This window comes from Solea senegalensis, unplaced genomic scaffold (genome assembly GCF_019176455.1).
Source record: "Solea senegalensis isolate Sse05_10M unplaced genomic scaffold, IFAPA_SoseM_1 scf7180000017757, whole genome shotgun sequence".
NCBI lineage: Eukaryota > Metazoa > Chordata > Actinopteri > Pleuronectiformes > Soleidae > Solea > Solea senegalensis.
Genome location: NW_025322514.1, coordinates 6,773 through 22,500, shown reverse-complemented (window position 1 = coordinate 22,500; position 15,728 = coordinate 6,773). Strand labels below are relative to the sequence as shown.

The window sequence follows — 15,728 nt, the reverse complement described above, 5'->3', positions numbered from 1 at the left end:
TAACACACCGTCCGCACCACCGGGGCGATCCTGGCGGGGGCGCTGGAGGAGCAACCAGACCCCCTGCCCTGATCAGAGACTCCTCCCCCGCAGGACTCCGCCTCCTGGTTGATCCCTGACAAATGAATGGTGTTTTTTATGTCTGTTCAGTCTGTGGCAGCAGAAGCTCTGCCCCCTCCTCCACATACCTAGACTGAGTCTGTCTGAGAGGCACTCTCTCTCTGACGCCCCCATGTGGCCATGGTGGGAGGTAATGGTTTTGTCGTTGACGGGGTTTCCCATGATCGCCACGAGGGACGGACAAAGCTGCTTCCTGAGGGGCGGAGCGTTCAGGTGTCAATCCAGGTCAATTCACTTTTACATTTGTGTCTGTGTGCTTTTATTTTGGTGGGAACAGGAATCACTAAGACACGTGGTCTTACCACACGAGGTCGGTGAAGCCTCTGGACAGGTGCATTGTGGGAGGACAGCTGCTGAACATGGAGAGGATGCACTCCAGGTAAAGCAGCTGCAGCAGCTGGTTCTCACTGAAGTCACACAGAGGTCACAGGTCAAAAAGTGGCCACACAGAGGTCACAGGGTGTTTTCTCACTGTTTTCTTTAAACTAAAACAAAACCTCATTTATGAGGTGATATGTACACAATGTCTGACACAATGTTGCAAAAGCCAAAAGTGTGAGGAGGAAGTGGGTAGGGCAAAACGTTTACCTCCTTTAAAGAGGCCATAGCCACAGAAGTGTGTTTGTGTGTGTATCTGCGTCATGACCTCGTCTATGAAGCCCTAAAAGTCCTTAACAATCAGTTCAGCCACAGCTGACAGTGCAGGGTTTCATTGTTTTCCTGAGCTCTACAAAAGCAGCAAGGCACTTCTGCTGAGTAATGACGTCACTGCAGTAAATAGCAGCGCCTCCTGGTCCGGGCTCTTGAGTCCGGGCGCTAGAGTCCGGGGCGCTAGAGTGCGGGCGCTAGAGTCTGGGGCGCTAGAGTCCGGGGCTCTAGAGTGCGGGCGCTAGGGTGAGGGCACTAGGGTGCGGGCGCTAGGGTGCGGGCGCTAGGGTGCGGTGCTAGAATGCGGGCGCTAGAGTGCGGGCGCTAGAGTGCGGGCACTAGGGTGTGGGTGCTAGAGTGCGGGCGCTAGAGTGCGAGCGCTAAAGGAAGGAGCAGTACCAACAATACGTATATAAATGTCTTTGTGCGGTTGCTCTGTAGTTTAGCATTAGCGATAGCCAGCTACAGGCTACGCTGGTGTTTCATTTGCATGTGTGTTTATCATCTCAGTAACCACAACATTAAACAAGCTCCAGGCGTCCTGCAGCAGTCTTTCACTGTCACAGTGCAGCAGGGGGAGCTGCGGGTCTGAGAGCTGACGTGCCAATGACGTCACTCCCAGGTAACTGGCCAATCACCAGACAGTCCGTGTTCTGTGGGTGTGGTTTTGGTCTGAAACAGCGCGGCTGACGAGAGCGTCAGTGATGAGACGTTTACATCGACTTCATGTTTGTAAGTATACGTCCATATCTCACATAGAAGTGAGACAGGACCATGCTATCACCCCTTCAATGTTGTAGAAACTCACCTGTCGACAGATTCAAGCTTCTCACAGAAAACTGTCAGAACTGTGACCACGTCCTCACACAGAGACTGACTGGTGGGAGAAATGTCTACACACACACACACACACACACACACACAAAAGCATGGTTAATACACTGCACACCTCCTTTCTTGTCTATAACCAATAACACCACACACACTCACCTCTCCTCTGCAGTGGCAGTGTCGTCACCTCTTCTCCGTCTGCCTGCAAACATTAATGTCAGTGGTTTAGAAATATGTTAAAGAAACCACACATACACGCAACACACACACACATACACGCACACACACACACACACACACACACACACACACACACACGCACGCACGCACGCACACACACATACACGCATACACACACACACATACACGCATACACACACACACATACGCATACACACACACTGCACGCACACACACATACACGCATACACACACACACACACACGCACGCACACACACACGCACGCATACACACACACACACACACACACACATACACGCACGTACACACGCACACACATACACGATTTTAACATCACACACACAGGAATTGTTGATCCACTGTTGCCTCCATCACTAAGTTCAAATGTGTTATTTTGTCACTTCAGTGTTTGAAATCCAACGTTCAGATTGACTTCAGTGACACAAAGTGACCACACGAGGCAGCAGAGGAGCAGCAGCTCCTGTGTCCCCCGCAGCTAAAATCAGTGATTTTCCCTTGGTTTACAAACGTCTGACAGTGAGATAAAGAAGTGATCATGCTCGTAAGCGATCGGTGCTTAAACTGACAGGGGGCGCTCACGGCACAGTCAACACAGAATTTGTATGCGAGTGCACGTGTGTGTGCGTGACCTCTTGTCGGTGTCGCAGCTGCAGTGTCAGGTCTCCCAGGATCTGACTCAGCGTCGCTCTGACCGCAGTGTTGATGCTGCGCTGGTGACAGCTGGACAGGTACGTGTCGATACACACCTGACACACAGAGAGTCACAAAAACACGATGCCATGACGCACAGTCCTGAGATCATCAGTCAACATCAGTGAGATGGAGGTTTCCATGGCACCACAGGTTTCCATGGTGACCACACTGAGGTCAGGGAAGTAGCAGGTGGAAGTGATGTTTCATTAACCAATGAATGTGAGCTGATGTAAAACATCTGAACAAGGACTGTACAACATCACAGCCTGATCAATGACAGATCAATGACACATCAATGACACATCAATGACACATCAATGACAGATCAATGACACATCAATGACACATCAATGACACATCAATGACAGATCAATGACACATCAATGACACATCAATGACATCAATGACATCAATGACACATCAATGACACATCAACATCAATGACATCAATGACACATCAATGACACATCAATGACAGATTAATGACGCATCAATGACACATCAATGACACATCAATGACACATCAATGACTCATCAATGACACATCAATGACAGATTAATGACGATCAACGACACATCAATGACACATCAATGACACATCAATGACGCATCAATGACAGATCAATGACAAATCAATGACACATCAAAGTGATATCTACATGTTATTTACATGATGTTTACATGATCCATGCTTGAAAATCTGCGGAAAACTACCGATAAATATTTACAGCTGGTGTCTTCACACAGGATCAGTTTTACCTGGGGTCATTGTTCTTGACCTTTTGACCTTTAACCTTCACTGACATGCAACATTCAGAGAAACTCCTGACACTGTGATCACGTGACCAGGTCATAGTAAGACGTGTGTCAAACAGACCGTCATACCTCAGCAATCCTCAAGATGGAGTCTCCGTTAATGTCAAAATTTGGTGAGTAGGTGATGCACAGCAGCACCTGCACAGAGGAACACCTGTCTGTCAGCTTTACCTGAGCTCACATGCGCCACCTGCAGGTGGAAATGAAGAGCAAAGAATGAGATTCATACCTTCATCACCTCCACCTGCAGGTCCTCCTGCAGACATGGTGTCACTCTGAGAGCCTCCAACATCTGACTGAGCAGCTGCTTCTCCACCACCTCCACCTCCACGCAGGCTCCGCCCACAAACCTGTCCTCGCACAGCAGCTTCTGATTGCACAAAGACACAAACATGACATGCCCTGTTCTTCCACCTGGGGGCGTCTCAGTCAGTCAACACAGTGATGCAGCGTGGAATCATGGGAGTTGTTGTTTCAGTTAAAAACCACGTTAAATATTTTTTTCTTCCTTTTTTTCTATCCTCATTCAGGGGGCGTGTCCAATCACAAAGCTTTCTGATTGGGCCAGAATCTTCACGTACCTGCATTCCAGAGAGAGCCGTCTGTCCCAGTCTGGTGTTTTTAGACTCCAGCGCCATCTGCAGGGGAAGCAGACAACACTCTCTGCGTGCACACACACACACACACACAAATATTGAACGTTTATTTTTATAAAACTATTATTTTGTTTGAGTCACTCGTGTCATGACTCGATGACTGCTGGTGGTGGCGCTGATCAGAGGAATGATGCGACATGAAGAGAAGATAACCAGCTGTAACAATATCACAAAATAACGTAAATAATGTATCACAACGATATCGTTATCACGTAGACATCACAGCAACCAGTGGGCTTAGGTCTACATGTGGGCGTGGTCTTGTGTGAGTGTGTCTACCTGTGGGTGTGGCCTTATGTGAGTGGCTTATGTGTGGCTGTGGCCTGTGTGTGAGCAGCTCTTGTTTTGTGGTCAAAGCTCTGAAAAATGATCATCAATATTTAATCCTAATGATCTGTAATAAAACAAAGCAGATGAATGGATGAATAATTAATGATGAAAAAAAGCTTCTAGAATTTATGACATTTCCATCACACACACACACACACCAAAGGGCCCTGTATGCAGAGAAACGACCACTAGGAGGCGCCCTCTCCAGTAAGCTGCCGTGTGATTGGTCACAGTCTCATGTGACGTCACAGGTTTAGTGTGTGAGGCTGTAAACGGTAACATTTAAAGGTTTTTATCTGATTATTGATCAATAAAAACAAAAAGCACAAAACTAAAGGTTTCTCAACGTGTGGAAACTTTTTCAATTCTGAAGATTTTAAATATGAAATATTTGTAGATTTTAATCATGTTTCAATTCAATTCAATTCAATGTTATTTGTATAGCGACAAATCATAACATACATGATCTCAGGTCTGCACATAGACAACATCAAAGAGAGCAGAGAAACACAACAGTTCACACAATGACAAACACTAGACATCAGTGGAGAGAAAAAACTCTGACAGAACCAGACTCAGAGATGTGCGGTCATCTGCCTCGACCGGTTAGGGTGAAAGGAAAAATGGGGGACAGTGGAGAGGAGGGGGACAGAAAGGGGGGAGATAAATGACAACTTAAAAGTTTCTTTATAAACGTTCAAAACAACATAATGGGGTTTTTCACTATGACTTCTATCCAGGGAACCTTTAGCAAGTTATGTGTTCATCCTACAACATGACTCAGCATGTTTTTGTGTGACTCACCTCAGCTGAGACGCAGACACTGATCTGCTGCGACGCTCCAACATCTCTGAAACGAAGACAAAAACAAGACTTGATGTTAGCAGCCACCCTGTGTGTGTGTGTGTGTGTGTGTGTGTGTGTGTGTGTGTGTGTGTGTGTTTGCATTTATTTTTATTTATTGAATTTTCATGTAAATGTTGCCGTTTTTGTGTAAAAATAAAGTAAATAAAAATAAGATGAAAAAACATGAAAGCAGGTCAAAAACTAACAATTATTTCTATAATGAATCTGCTGATCATTCTCTCTATGAGTTTTGTTTTAAAATATTTTATAATATTGATCAGTGTTTGTTAAACGTTCACAAATACAAGATGATTGAGCTCATGTGTTCACACGTCACTCATGTGTTCACACGTCACTCATGTGTTCAAACATCACTCATGTGTTCACTAATGTGTTCACACGTCACTCATGTGTTCACTCATGTGTTCAAACATCACTCATGTATACACTCATGTGTTCAAACATCACTCATGTATTCACTCATATGTTCAAACATCACTCATGTATTCATTCATGTGTTCACATGTCACTCATTTGTTCAAACGTCACTCATGTTGACATGAGAGTGAACATGTCACTCATGTGTTCAAACATCACTCATGTGTTCACTCATGTGTTCACTAATGTGTTCACACACATCACTCATGTATTCACTCATGTGTTCATGTCACTCATGTGTACAAACATCACTCATGTGTTCACTAATGTGTTCACACGCCACTCACGTGTTCACTCATGTGTTCAAACATCACTCATGTATTCACTCATATGTAAACATCACTCATGTATTCATTCATATGTTCAAACATCACTCATGTATTCATTCATGTGTTCACATGTCACTCATGTGTTCAAACATCACTCATGTTGACATGAGAGTGAACATGTCACTCATGTGTTCACTCATGTGTTCAAACATCACTCATGTATACACCCATGTGTTCACATGTCACTCATTTGTTCAAACGTCACTCATGTTGACATGAGAGTGAACATGTCACTCATGTGTTCAAACATCACTCATGTGTTCACTCATGTGTTCACTAATGTGTTCACACATCACTCATGTGTTCACTCATGTGTTCAAACATCACTCATGTATTCACTCATGTGTTCACATGTCACTCATGTGTACAAACATCACTCATGTGTTCACTAATGTGTTCACACGTCACTCACGTGTTCACTCATGTGTTCAAACATCACTCATGTATTCACTCATATGTTCAAACATCACTCATGTATTCATTCATATGTTCAAACATCACTCATGTATTCATTCATGTGTTCACATGTCACTCATGTGTTCAAACATCACTCATGTTGACATGAGAGTGAACATGTCACTCATGTGTTCACTCATGTGTTCAAACATCACTCATGTATACACCCATGTGTTCACACGTCACTCATGTTGACATTAGAGTGAACACGTGAGCAGCTCAGAGTGAAACTTCCCGGATGTAAATCCTGAAAAACATGAAGCTTCATATGAATAATAACACTAATACGCAGCTGTGTCGTGACGTCACCTGTTCTCTCTGTGACGTATTTGTTTTTTATGGAGAAAAAAAATCGACGTTTGCACCACATGATGCGTTCAGGTTCCGATGTTTACGCAGGAAAATGACTTCCGTTTAACCGCTGACGATGCAGCAGCAGGTGGATGACAATGAATGAATGAATGAATGGATGGATGGATGAATGAATGATGGAGGGCGGACAGACACGGACACTCACCGCGGGCGGAGACACACGCGTCCCGGATTCCTCTGTGTTTGTGTCCGGTCGCGTCTTTGTGCAGCTTATTCAGGGTTTCCTCCATGTTTCTTCTGAGGACCAGGACCAGGACCAGGACCAGCACCAACGGAACCGTTAATGATCCGGTTACAGTCAGAGAGCAGTGTGTGTGTGTGTGTGTGTGATGATGAGTCACGCTCAGTCAGCAGCCAATCATGTTCGACCTCCGCAGGTGGAGGAGGAAGCGGCTCTGCTTTAATCCGATTAATGATAAACACACACGGCCCCGCCCTTCCTCCTCCTGCTGGTTCCGTTTCTCCTAGGTCCAGATCCGGTTCCGTGCAGTGTGTGTGTGGTGAAACCGGTATTTACTCCGTTTTACTCTGAGGCGTCGCCTGGAAATCACGGAACGCCGCGGAAATCATAGCGGATCTGCTGCTGCTGCCTTCACAATAAAAGCCCCCCACACACACACACACGTTTTGTTTGTTTTGTGATTGAATGACTTTTAATTTAAACAAATTAAAGGTCTGATATGTGAGAAATGTATTTTTATGAAGACAATAACACAGTGATGACGTCATGAAAATAGAACGTCTGCATTTATTACCTATTTGTTTATTTACATATGTGTATATATATATATATATACATATATGTATATATACATATATGTATATGTATACATATATACCTACATATATGTATATATATATACATATATGTATACATATACATATATACATATATACATATATGTATATATGTATATATGTACGTCTTAGTATAAGCTTATATTTGTACATGAATGAATGAATGTGAATCACTTTGTTGAAATAAAGTTTTTATTTAAAAATAAAATCTCACAATAAAAAAATATTTGAATACTAAACAAAATAATAATGATAATAGAGTCTGATTTTAAATACAAATCATCTGTTTATTAATTTATGAGCATTTACTATCACTCACACATAAACACACACACACACAACATGCAGTGGAGGAACGCCACCACATGAGGCCGCTGCTGTCTAAGGTATTTTAATGTTACAGTGATGAAGAAACTTCAGCTGAAATGGAAAAAAGAAAACTGGAAACAACTCAACAAACCCGACAAAGAAGAATCGGCTATCCAAAAAGGACGTACAGTAAAATGTACAGTACAATCACAATTAACACAGCCCAAAAGGATATCTCCAAAAATCGACAAATCTTAGAACCGATCATAAAAGACCAACAAAAGCCTCTGGATTTCTCTAGAACAGAAACAGAACTTCATGAAAAAATCAAGGCTCTACAGCAGAAAAAACTACAAGGGACTACAACAGCTCCTAGACCTGAAGAGGGACTACAACAGCTCCTAGACCTGAAGAGGGACTACAACAGGCCCAGACCTGAAGAGGGACTACAAAGCTCCTACACCTGAAGAGGGACTACAACAGCTCCTAGACCAAAGAGGACTACAACAGCTACTAGACCTGAAGAGGCTACCTGAAGAGGACTACAACAGCCCTGAAGAGGGACTACAACAGCCCAAAGAGGACTACAACAGCTACTAGACCGAAGAGGACTACAACAGCCCTAGACCTAAAGAGGGACTACAACAGCCCTGACCAAAGAGGGACTACAAAAGCTCCTACACCCGCAGAGGGACTACAACAGCTCCTAGACCCAAAGAGGGACTACAACAGCTCCTACACCAAGAGGGACTACAACAGCTCCTACACCTGAAGAGGGACTACAACAGCTCCTAGACCTCCTACACCAAGAGGGACCACAGCTCATACACCTGAAGAGGGACTACAACAGCCCTACACCAAGAGGGACTACAAAAAGCCCTACACCTGAAGAGGGACTACAACAGCTCCTACACTAAAAGGACTACAACAGCTCCTAGACCTAAAGAGGGACTACAACAGCTACACCTGAAGAGGGGACTACAACAGCTCCTACACCAAGAGGGACTACAACACCTGAAGAGGGACTCAAAGCTCCTACACCTGAAGAGGGACTACAAAGCTCCTAGACCTAAAGAGGGACTACAACAGCTACTAGAACTGAAGAGGGACTACAACAGCTCCTATACCTGAAGAGGGACTACAACTGCTCCTACACCTGAAGAGGGGACTACAACAGCTCCACCTGAAGAGGGACTACAACAGCTCCTAGACCTGAAGAGGTACTACAACAGCTCCTACACCAAGAGGGACTACAACAGCCCTACACCAAGAGGGACTGCCAGAAACTACAACAGCTCCTAGACCCGAGGAGTAATGCAGGGAAACAGTCTGAAGAGGGACTACAACAGCTCCTAGACCTGAAGAGGGACTACAACAGCTACTAGACCTGAAGAGGGACACAACAGCTACTAGACTCAAGAAGGACTACAACAGCCCTAGACCTGAAGAGGACACAAACACAAACACATACACATACACATACACATACACAAACACAAACACATACACAAACACAAACACATACACATACACATACACAAACACAAACACAAACATAAACACATACACATACACATACACAAACACAAACACAGATGTACGTTACCATGACGATTTCAACTTGTGTGCTTAGTCTTTACTTAAAGGAATACAATTTGTTTGTTGTTGTTCATTACACTTGTATAGCATGGAACGACACAAGTCCACTGTTGGCTGATGAATAATTACACAAGTCCCCTCTTGTATAGCACAGAGCGACGTGCACACTCCAGCATGGGTGAAAAGAAGAAATAAGCAGGATTATTTAAAACGTAACTCAATATCGCAACCAAATAATTCAAGAATGAAACATGATTAGTTATTATGTTCTTTGTTTTTTCGTTTTGAACACAGTATAATGGCTCTATTTTAGCGGAATTAAAATGATGGGCTACCCACAGGGCAGGGCAATGACACAAGTCCCCTCTTATATAGCATGCAGCGATACTAATGGATGAATAACAGAAAATAGTAGTTTCTTGTTTGTTTTTTTGCAGCTTTGTAGTCTCCTGAGACATGATTTATTATGTTTTTGTAACAAAACACAAAGACTTCCTGACCAGTTTCAAGTTTGAGATTGTTTTAAATGAAGGGTAATCCATGAGGCAGCAGAGTTCACAGTGTTCAAAATGTTACTTTATACACTTGTCTATAGGTTTTTGTGTACTATCTTTTTGGGCCATGTTGTGTGTCTGTATCAGGGACTTGAATATTTTTCTATTTAAAATATAATTGTGAATAATTTATGGTCTGAGAAGATATTGATTTAAAAGCAGGTACTATGTGATGATTGGTCAGACTGCCGGCCACTGAGTCCCGTCACAGGAAGAGACCTCCCACACACAAATCAAGTCGAACAGCGCCTAACTGTAGATCACTTAAAACTACTTAACAATCCTAACTTCTTCTTCTCCTTCTCCTACATTTCCTTTGGGCTGCTCCCTTCAGGGGTCACCACAGTGAATCAACCTCCTCCATCTCACCCGGTTCTCTGTATCCTCCTCTCTCACACCAACTAACTTCATGTCCTCTTTCACTACATCCATAAACCTTCTCTTTGGTCTTCCTCTAGACCTCCTGCCTGGCAGTTCCAACCCCAGCATCCTTCTACCAATATACTCACTATCCCTCCTCTGTACATGAACAAACCATCTCATTCTGACCTTATCTCCAGAACATCTAACATGTGCTGTTCCTCTGATTGACTCATTCCTGATCCTATCCATCTTCGTCACTCCCAAAGAGAACCTCAACATCTTCATCTCTGCTACCTCCAGCTCTGCTTCCTGTCTTTTCCTCAGTGCCACTGTCTCTAGACCAAACAGCATCACTGGTCTCACCACTGTCTTGTATATCTTTCCTTTCATTCTGGCTGATACTCTTTTATCACACATTACCCCTGACACTTTTCTCCACCCATTCCAACCAGCTTGAACACGTTTCTTCACCTTTCCCACAATCTCCACTGTTCTGGACTGTTGACCCTAAATACTTCAAATCCTCCATCTTCTTTATCTCCACTCCCTGTAGCCTCATGGTTCCACTTGGGTTCCTCTCATTCACACACATATATTCTGTCTTGCTGCGACTAACCTTCATTCCTCTCCTTTCTAGAGCATATCTCCACCTCTGGAGCTTTTCCTCCACCTGGTCTCTGCTCTCACCACAGATCACAATGTCATCTGCAAACACCATAGTCCATGGAGATTCCTGTCTAACCTCATCTGTCAGTCTGTCCATCACCACCGCAAACAAGAAGGGACTCAGAGCCGAACCCTGATGTAGTCCCGCCTCCACCTTGAACTTCTCTGTCACCGCTGTCTCACAGTTGTCATACATGTCCTGCACCAGTCTAACATACTTCTCTGCCACTCCAGACTTCCTCATACAGTACCATAGTTCCTCTCTCTTTGTCCAGATCTACAAAGACACAATGCAGCTCCCTCTGACCTTCTCTGTATTTGTCTACCAGCATTCTTAAAGCAAATACTGCATCTGTAGTACTCTTTCTAGGCATGAAACCATACTGTTGCTCACAAAGGCTGACTTCTGCTCTCAGTCTAGTTTCCACTACTCTTTCCCATAACTTCATTGTATGGCTCATCAACTTTATTCCTCTACAGTTACATCTCCCTTATTCTTAAAAATGGGCACCATCACACTTCTTCTCCATTCCTCAGGCATCCCCTCACTCTCTAAGATCCTGTTGAATAGTCTAACCAGAAACTCTACTGCCTCCTCTCCTAGACACTTCCATACCTCCACAGGTATATCATCAGGACCAACTGCCTTTCCATTCTTCATCCTCTCACTTCATCTTTACTAATCTCTGCTACTTCATGGTTCACAGTAGTCACTTCTTCTACCCTTTGCTCTCTTTCATTTTCCTCATTCATTAGCTCTTTCCATCTTCCCTTTACTTCTGTGGCACCTGTCAACACATGTCCCTCTCTGTCCTTCATCACCCAAACCTGCTGGACGTCTTTCCCATCTCTATCTCTCTGTTTTGCCAACCTGTATAAGTCATTCTCTCCTTCCTTACTTTCCAACCTAGCATACAAGTCATCATACGCCCTTTGTTTGGCCTTTGCGACCTCTACCTTGACCTTGTGCTGCATCTCCCTGTACTCCTGTCTGCTCTCTTCAGTCTCCTCAGTGTCCCACTTGTTCTTTGCTAACCTCTTTCTCTTTATATACTCCTGCACTTCCCCATTCCACCACCAAGTCTCCTTATCTACTTTCCTTCTAGACGACACACCAAGTCCTCTCCTACCTGTCTCCCTGATTACATTAGCTGTAGTCAGCTCTCCCTGACCACCCAGATTCTCAACTCCTCCCTGAAAACCACAGAACAGTCCTCTCTTTTCAGCTTCCACCACTTTGTCCTTTGTTTTGTCTTCCTTGTCACCAGATTCATCCTATGCTGACTTGCTACACTCTCACCCACCACTAGTTTTTTTTTTTTTTAACCTGTCCTGTCTAGTACCCAGGGCATGTAATATGATTGACTGCATGCCTTTTGGTGTCGGACAGATTTGATATGTGCAGGACGAGTCTGGGATACTCATAACTGCAGTATTTTTATTTATTCGTTTTATGATTATGTGTTGCGGGCAGCCGGACCGGACAGGGGGACAGGGAGTGGACTGACAAGGGGATGGGGAGTGAGCGGGGAGGAGGAAGGGAGGGGGAGTGAGAGAGAGAGAGAGAGAGCGAGAGAGAGAGGGAGAAAAAAGAAGAGAGAAGGAGATCGAGAGTGAGAGAGAGGGAGAGCAAGGTGGACAACAGTATAATACATGGGTTAGTACCATTAAATTGAAATTATATAAAGTAGACAGAACATACCTGATAAGACAGAACCTAGGCAACTTAAGGGTGACATTAGTGTGTTAGTAACAGGTTAATAACACTGAACAGTTGAAATTATTTAGCGTATACAGAACATACTTTCAAATACAGTTTATATAGTAATTGTTAACGACCACATCAAGAGAGTATGTCCGGGCTTACAACAGTTATATCAGTTAAATTTAATTTATCTTAGCGTGTTAGTGTGTGTGTGTGATCGTGCATATCAGTGTATATGTGCAGGAGTTGTCATTAGGTATGATTGGAATTGGGGTGGGGGACCGTGCCAATGTCCGGCCCGTCCCCAGCTACGGCCCGAAAATCATCCAGGCGCCTAAGGCGCCCAGTAGCCGTACCGGGCAGGAGAGGCCCACAGCCACCACTCCCAGGATAGCAACGCATCCGCCCCGCAGGGGGCCCGTCGGAGGAATGTGGGGGGAAAGCCCCCCCCACCCAAGGTCGACCCGAGGGGGCCGACGGCGACAAGACCACGGACAGAGGCCGAACCACCCCACACCCAGGCAGGCCGCAGAGGCCCAGGGCCTCCGCACCCAGAGCCCGCCAGCGCCCAAGGGCAGGGCCAGCCCACCACCGGGGGGAGCAGAGCCCCCCCAGACCGCCCACCAGGGAGGTACGGCCAGATACCCACCACCGTCACCCCCACCGCCCCCCAGAAGCCGACCGCACGCCCCCCAGCCCAGGGAGGGACAGGCGGAGGCCCACGTAGGGCCACCAGCCAAGGGGGCCCCCAGAGACAGAAGAGAGGCAGACTCCCGAGCCGGTCCAGACCCCCCAGGTAGAGGCAGGGCCAATGGTCCAAGGACCCACCGCGCCCAACCCCGCGGTGCCCCGGAGAGGGGTCCCCCAACATCCAGGAGCATCTGTGCCCGCCGACGACCCCCGCCGGGTAGGCAGACTGCCGCCCACCACAGTACCTTCAGGGAGGTGCGTCATGATGAGCCACAACCATGCCTCCCGGACACCCCCCAGACCGAGCGCAGGGGACCCGATCCCCCACGTCCAGCGACGCCTCATGGCCACCACTGCTGCCCCCACCCAGACCGCCAGTCCCGACACAGCCAGGGGGTGGGCAGGAATCGAGCGCTCAGGAGTGCACCCACGACCACCCCCCCCACCCCAGCCCACCGGTGATTGATTTGGAGGTGTGTGCATGTGTGTGGTGTGTGATACGATGTGTGTTGGTATCTGGGGTGTAGTTAAAATGGCGGAGGGAGATGTGGCACGGGCGTCCCACTGTTGGCAGACAGTGGAGCCGTCGACGTGTCTCTCGCCCACCAGGCCCTAATGTCTAACATGCGATAAAATTAGGGGAAGAGTGGCAGATCATCGGGGGAACGGAGAGTGGCCCCATCATGTGATGGTCCCACCCCCCGACCCCCCACCATCTCAGCCACACTCCCCCTGGTGCCCTAGATGTGTGTGTTTAGATGTATCATCTGCGGTGGGGGGGGCCTAGGGGGTGGGCAAGAGTGCCCCCCCAAGTAGGTTGCCAGCTTCCTGACTGGCAGGGCCATATGCCCCATTCCCACTCACCCCCGGCCAAGAAGGGAGCAACCCGTCCAGGCCAGGGACACGCCATGGCATCCCATGAGCGCCGCCGGGGCGGAGGACCAGATACCCCCACACCCGACCAGAAGGTAGGACCCCAGTGAGCACACCAGCCCCGACGAGGCAGGACCCACACCCAGGCCATCACGGCATTACTGACGGCAGCAATCCTCAGACCCCGGCCCCGCCCACAGCCCAGGAACAGTCCAGACCAGGCCCACGCTCCACCCCATCTCCCACCCCAAGGGTCCCCAAAGCAAGGCGCCCCCCCGCGTGCCCCCCACCATGCCCCCCCCAAGGGACGGAGGACGCACAAGTCCGCTCCAGAGCGCAGCAGGAGCACAGCAGCGTGTACCGCCCCGCCACCCCGGAGGGCAGAACCCAGGGAGGATCACCCCCCCCCCACTATGGGCCAACCCCACCCCCCAGCGCCCCGCAGGCCCCAGCGTACAGAGACCCAGACCCCCTACCCCCACCCGCAGTGCGGCGCCAGCCCAGCCCCAGCCCACGGCCCACCACCCCCAACCCCCACGGGCCCCCCAGGCCAAGGTGGCAGCCCCCCCACAAATCCACCCCGACCCCCGTAGGGCAGACCCACAGCCACAGAGGGCCACCAACCCACACAGACCACCAGGCATCCCCAGTACCCCAGATGCACGGCCCGCAACACCACGGACCGACCAGGGAAGACACAGTCACCAACCCGCCCTAGGAAATATAATCAATTAGAGGTGTCCAGGTCAAATCAAATATAGGTAATTGTTTCTTTATGGAAGCAGACATTCTCTCCATAGAGATGTGATCTAAAATTAAATTTCTGTATTGGTTTAAACTTAAACCAATACAGAAATTTTTTCTTGTTTTTCCAGTTCAAGAGGATAGTTTTCTTGGCGATGCTTAGGCTATTGATTAATATGTGCGATTTTTCCATGTTTATATGTATTACGTTTAAATCACCCAGTATGCATAGCGTGGGGGAAGGTGGTATGGTGTATTCGAGACATGCTGAGAGGTCCTCGCATACCCTACACCAGAAGTTATACACCGGTGTGCATAGCCATATAGCATGCATGTAGTTATCTGCTGTGTTTTCGTTGCAGTTTGTGCAGATATTTGATTGTGAGAGCCCCATTCTGAACATCCTTTGTCCTGTGTAGTGTGTTCTGTGTAAGATTTTGTATTGTATTAGTTGTAGTATTTTTTATCAATTTGAATGTGTTAGATGATATCTGTAACCAGAAATTTTCATCTAGGCTGATGGATAGGTCCGCCTCCCATTTTGTGTTTGGTAAAGAGATTATGCAATCATTTTTAGTCAATAGTGCATGTGTTTTAGACACCATTTTGGGAGACATAAGGTTTAGAAATTGTTTGATCATTGGAGGTAGTTCTAGATCCAATTTACTG

The 15,728-nt window shown here is 46.7% G+C and overlaps 2 protein-coding genes across 3 annotated transcripts in view; one reads left to right on the top strand and one right to left on the bottom strand.

Moving 5' to 3' along the window:
* arfgef3 (ARFGEF family member 3) overlaps positions 1 to 7,324 on the bottom strand; it is a 33,417-nt gene extending 26,093 nt beyond the window's left edge. The window contains exons 1-11 of one of the 2 annotated variants that reach the window (XM_044018904.1): positions 6,904 to 7,324; positions 5,122 to 5,167; positions 3,913 to 3,994; positions 3,561 to 3,701; positions 3,401 to 3,469; positions 2,452 to 2,568; positions 1,759 to 1,801; positions 1,577 to 1,661; positions 423 to 527; positions 189 to 313; positions 1 to 115 (exon numbers count right to left, since the gene is read on the bottom strand). The exon at positions 1 to 115 is cut by the window's left edge and continues 133 nt beyond it. In XM_044018904.1, coding sequence (XP_043874839.1) covers positions 1 to 115; positions 189 to 313; positions 423 to 527; positions 1,577 to 1,661; positions 1,759 to 1,801; positions 2,452 to 2,568; positions 3,401 to 3,469; positions 3,561 to 3,701; positions 3,913 to 3,994; positions 5,122 to 5,167; positions 6,904 to 6,988 — 1,013 coding nt within the window. In that variant the 5' untranslated portion in view covers positions 6,989 to 7,324. The remainder of the gene's footprint in view (positions 116 to 188; positions 314 to 422; positions 528 to 1,576; positions 1,662 to 1,758; positions 1,802 to 2,451; positions 2,569 to 3,400; positions 3,470 to 3,560; positions 3,702 to 3,912; positions 3,995 to 5,121; positions 5,168 to 6,903) is intronic. The other variant, XM_044018905.1, reaches the window with a different exon arrangement.
* Positions 7,325 to 14,287: 6,963 nt separating this feature from the next.
* Positions 14,288 to 15,033, top strand: LOC122764904 (vegetative cell wall protein gp1-like). The gene is made up of 2 exons (XM_044018903.1): positions 14,288 to 14,410; positions 14,497 to 15,033. The coding sequence occupies exons 1-2, from the start codon at positions 14,288 to 14,290 to the stop codon at positions 15,031 to 15,033; spliced, it is 660 nt and encodes a 219-aa protein (XP_043874838.1).
* The last annotated feature ends 695 nt before the right edge of the window (positions 15,034 to 15,728 follow it).

Coding starts and splice junctions, on each gene's coding strand:
- LOC122764904 (XM_044018903.1), top strand. CDS start 14,288: ATGCCCCATTCCCACTCACCCCCGGCCAAGAAGGGAGCAACCCGTCCA. Junction 14,411..14,496: donor CCCCCACACCCGACCAGAAG/GTAGGACCCCAG, acceptor AGCAATCCTCAG/ACCCCGGCCCCGCCCACAGC.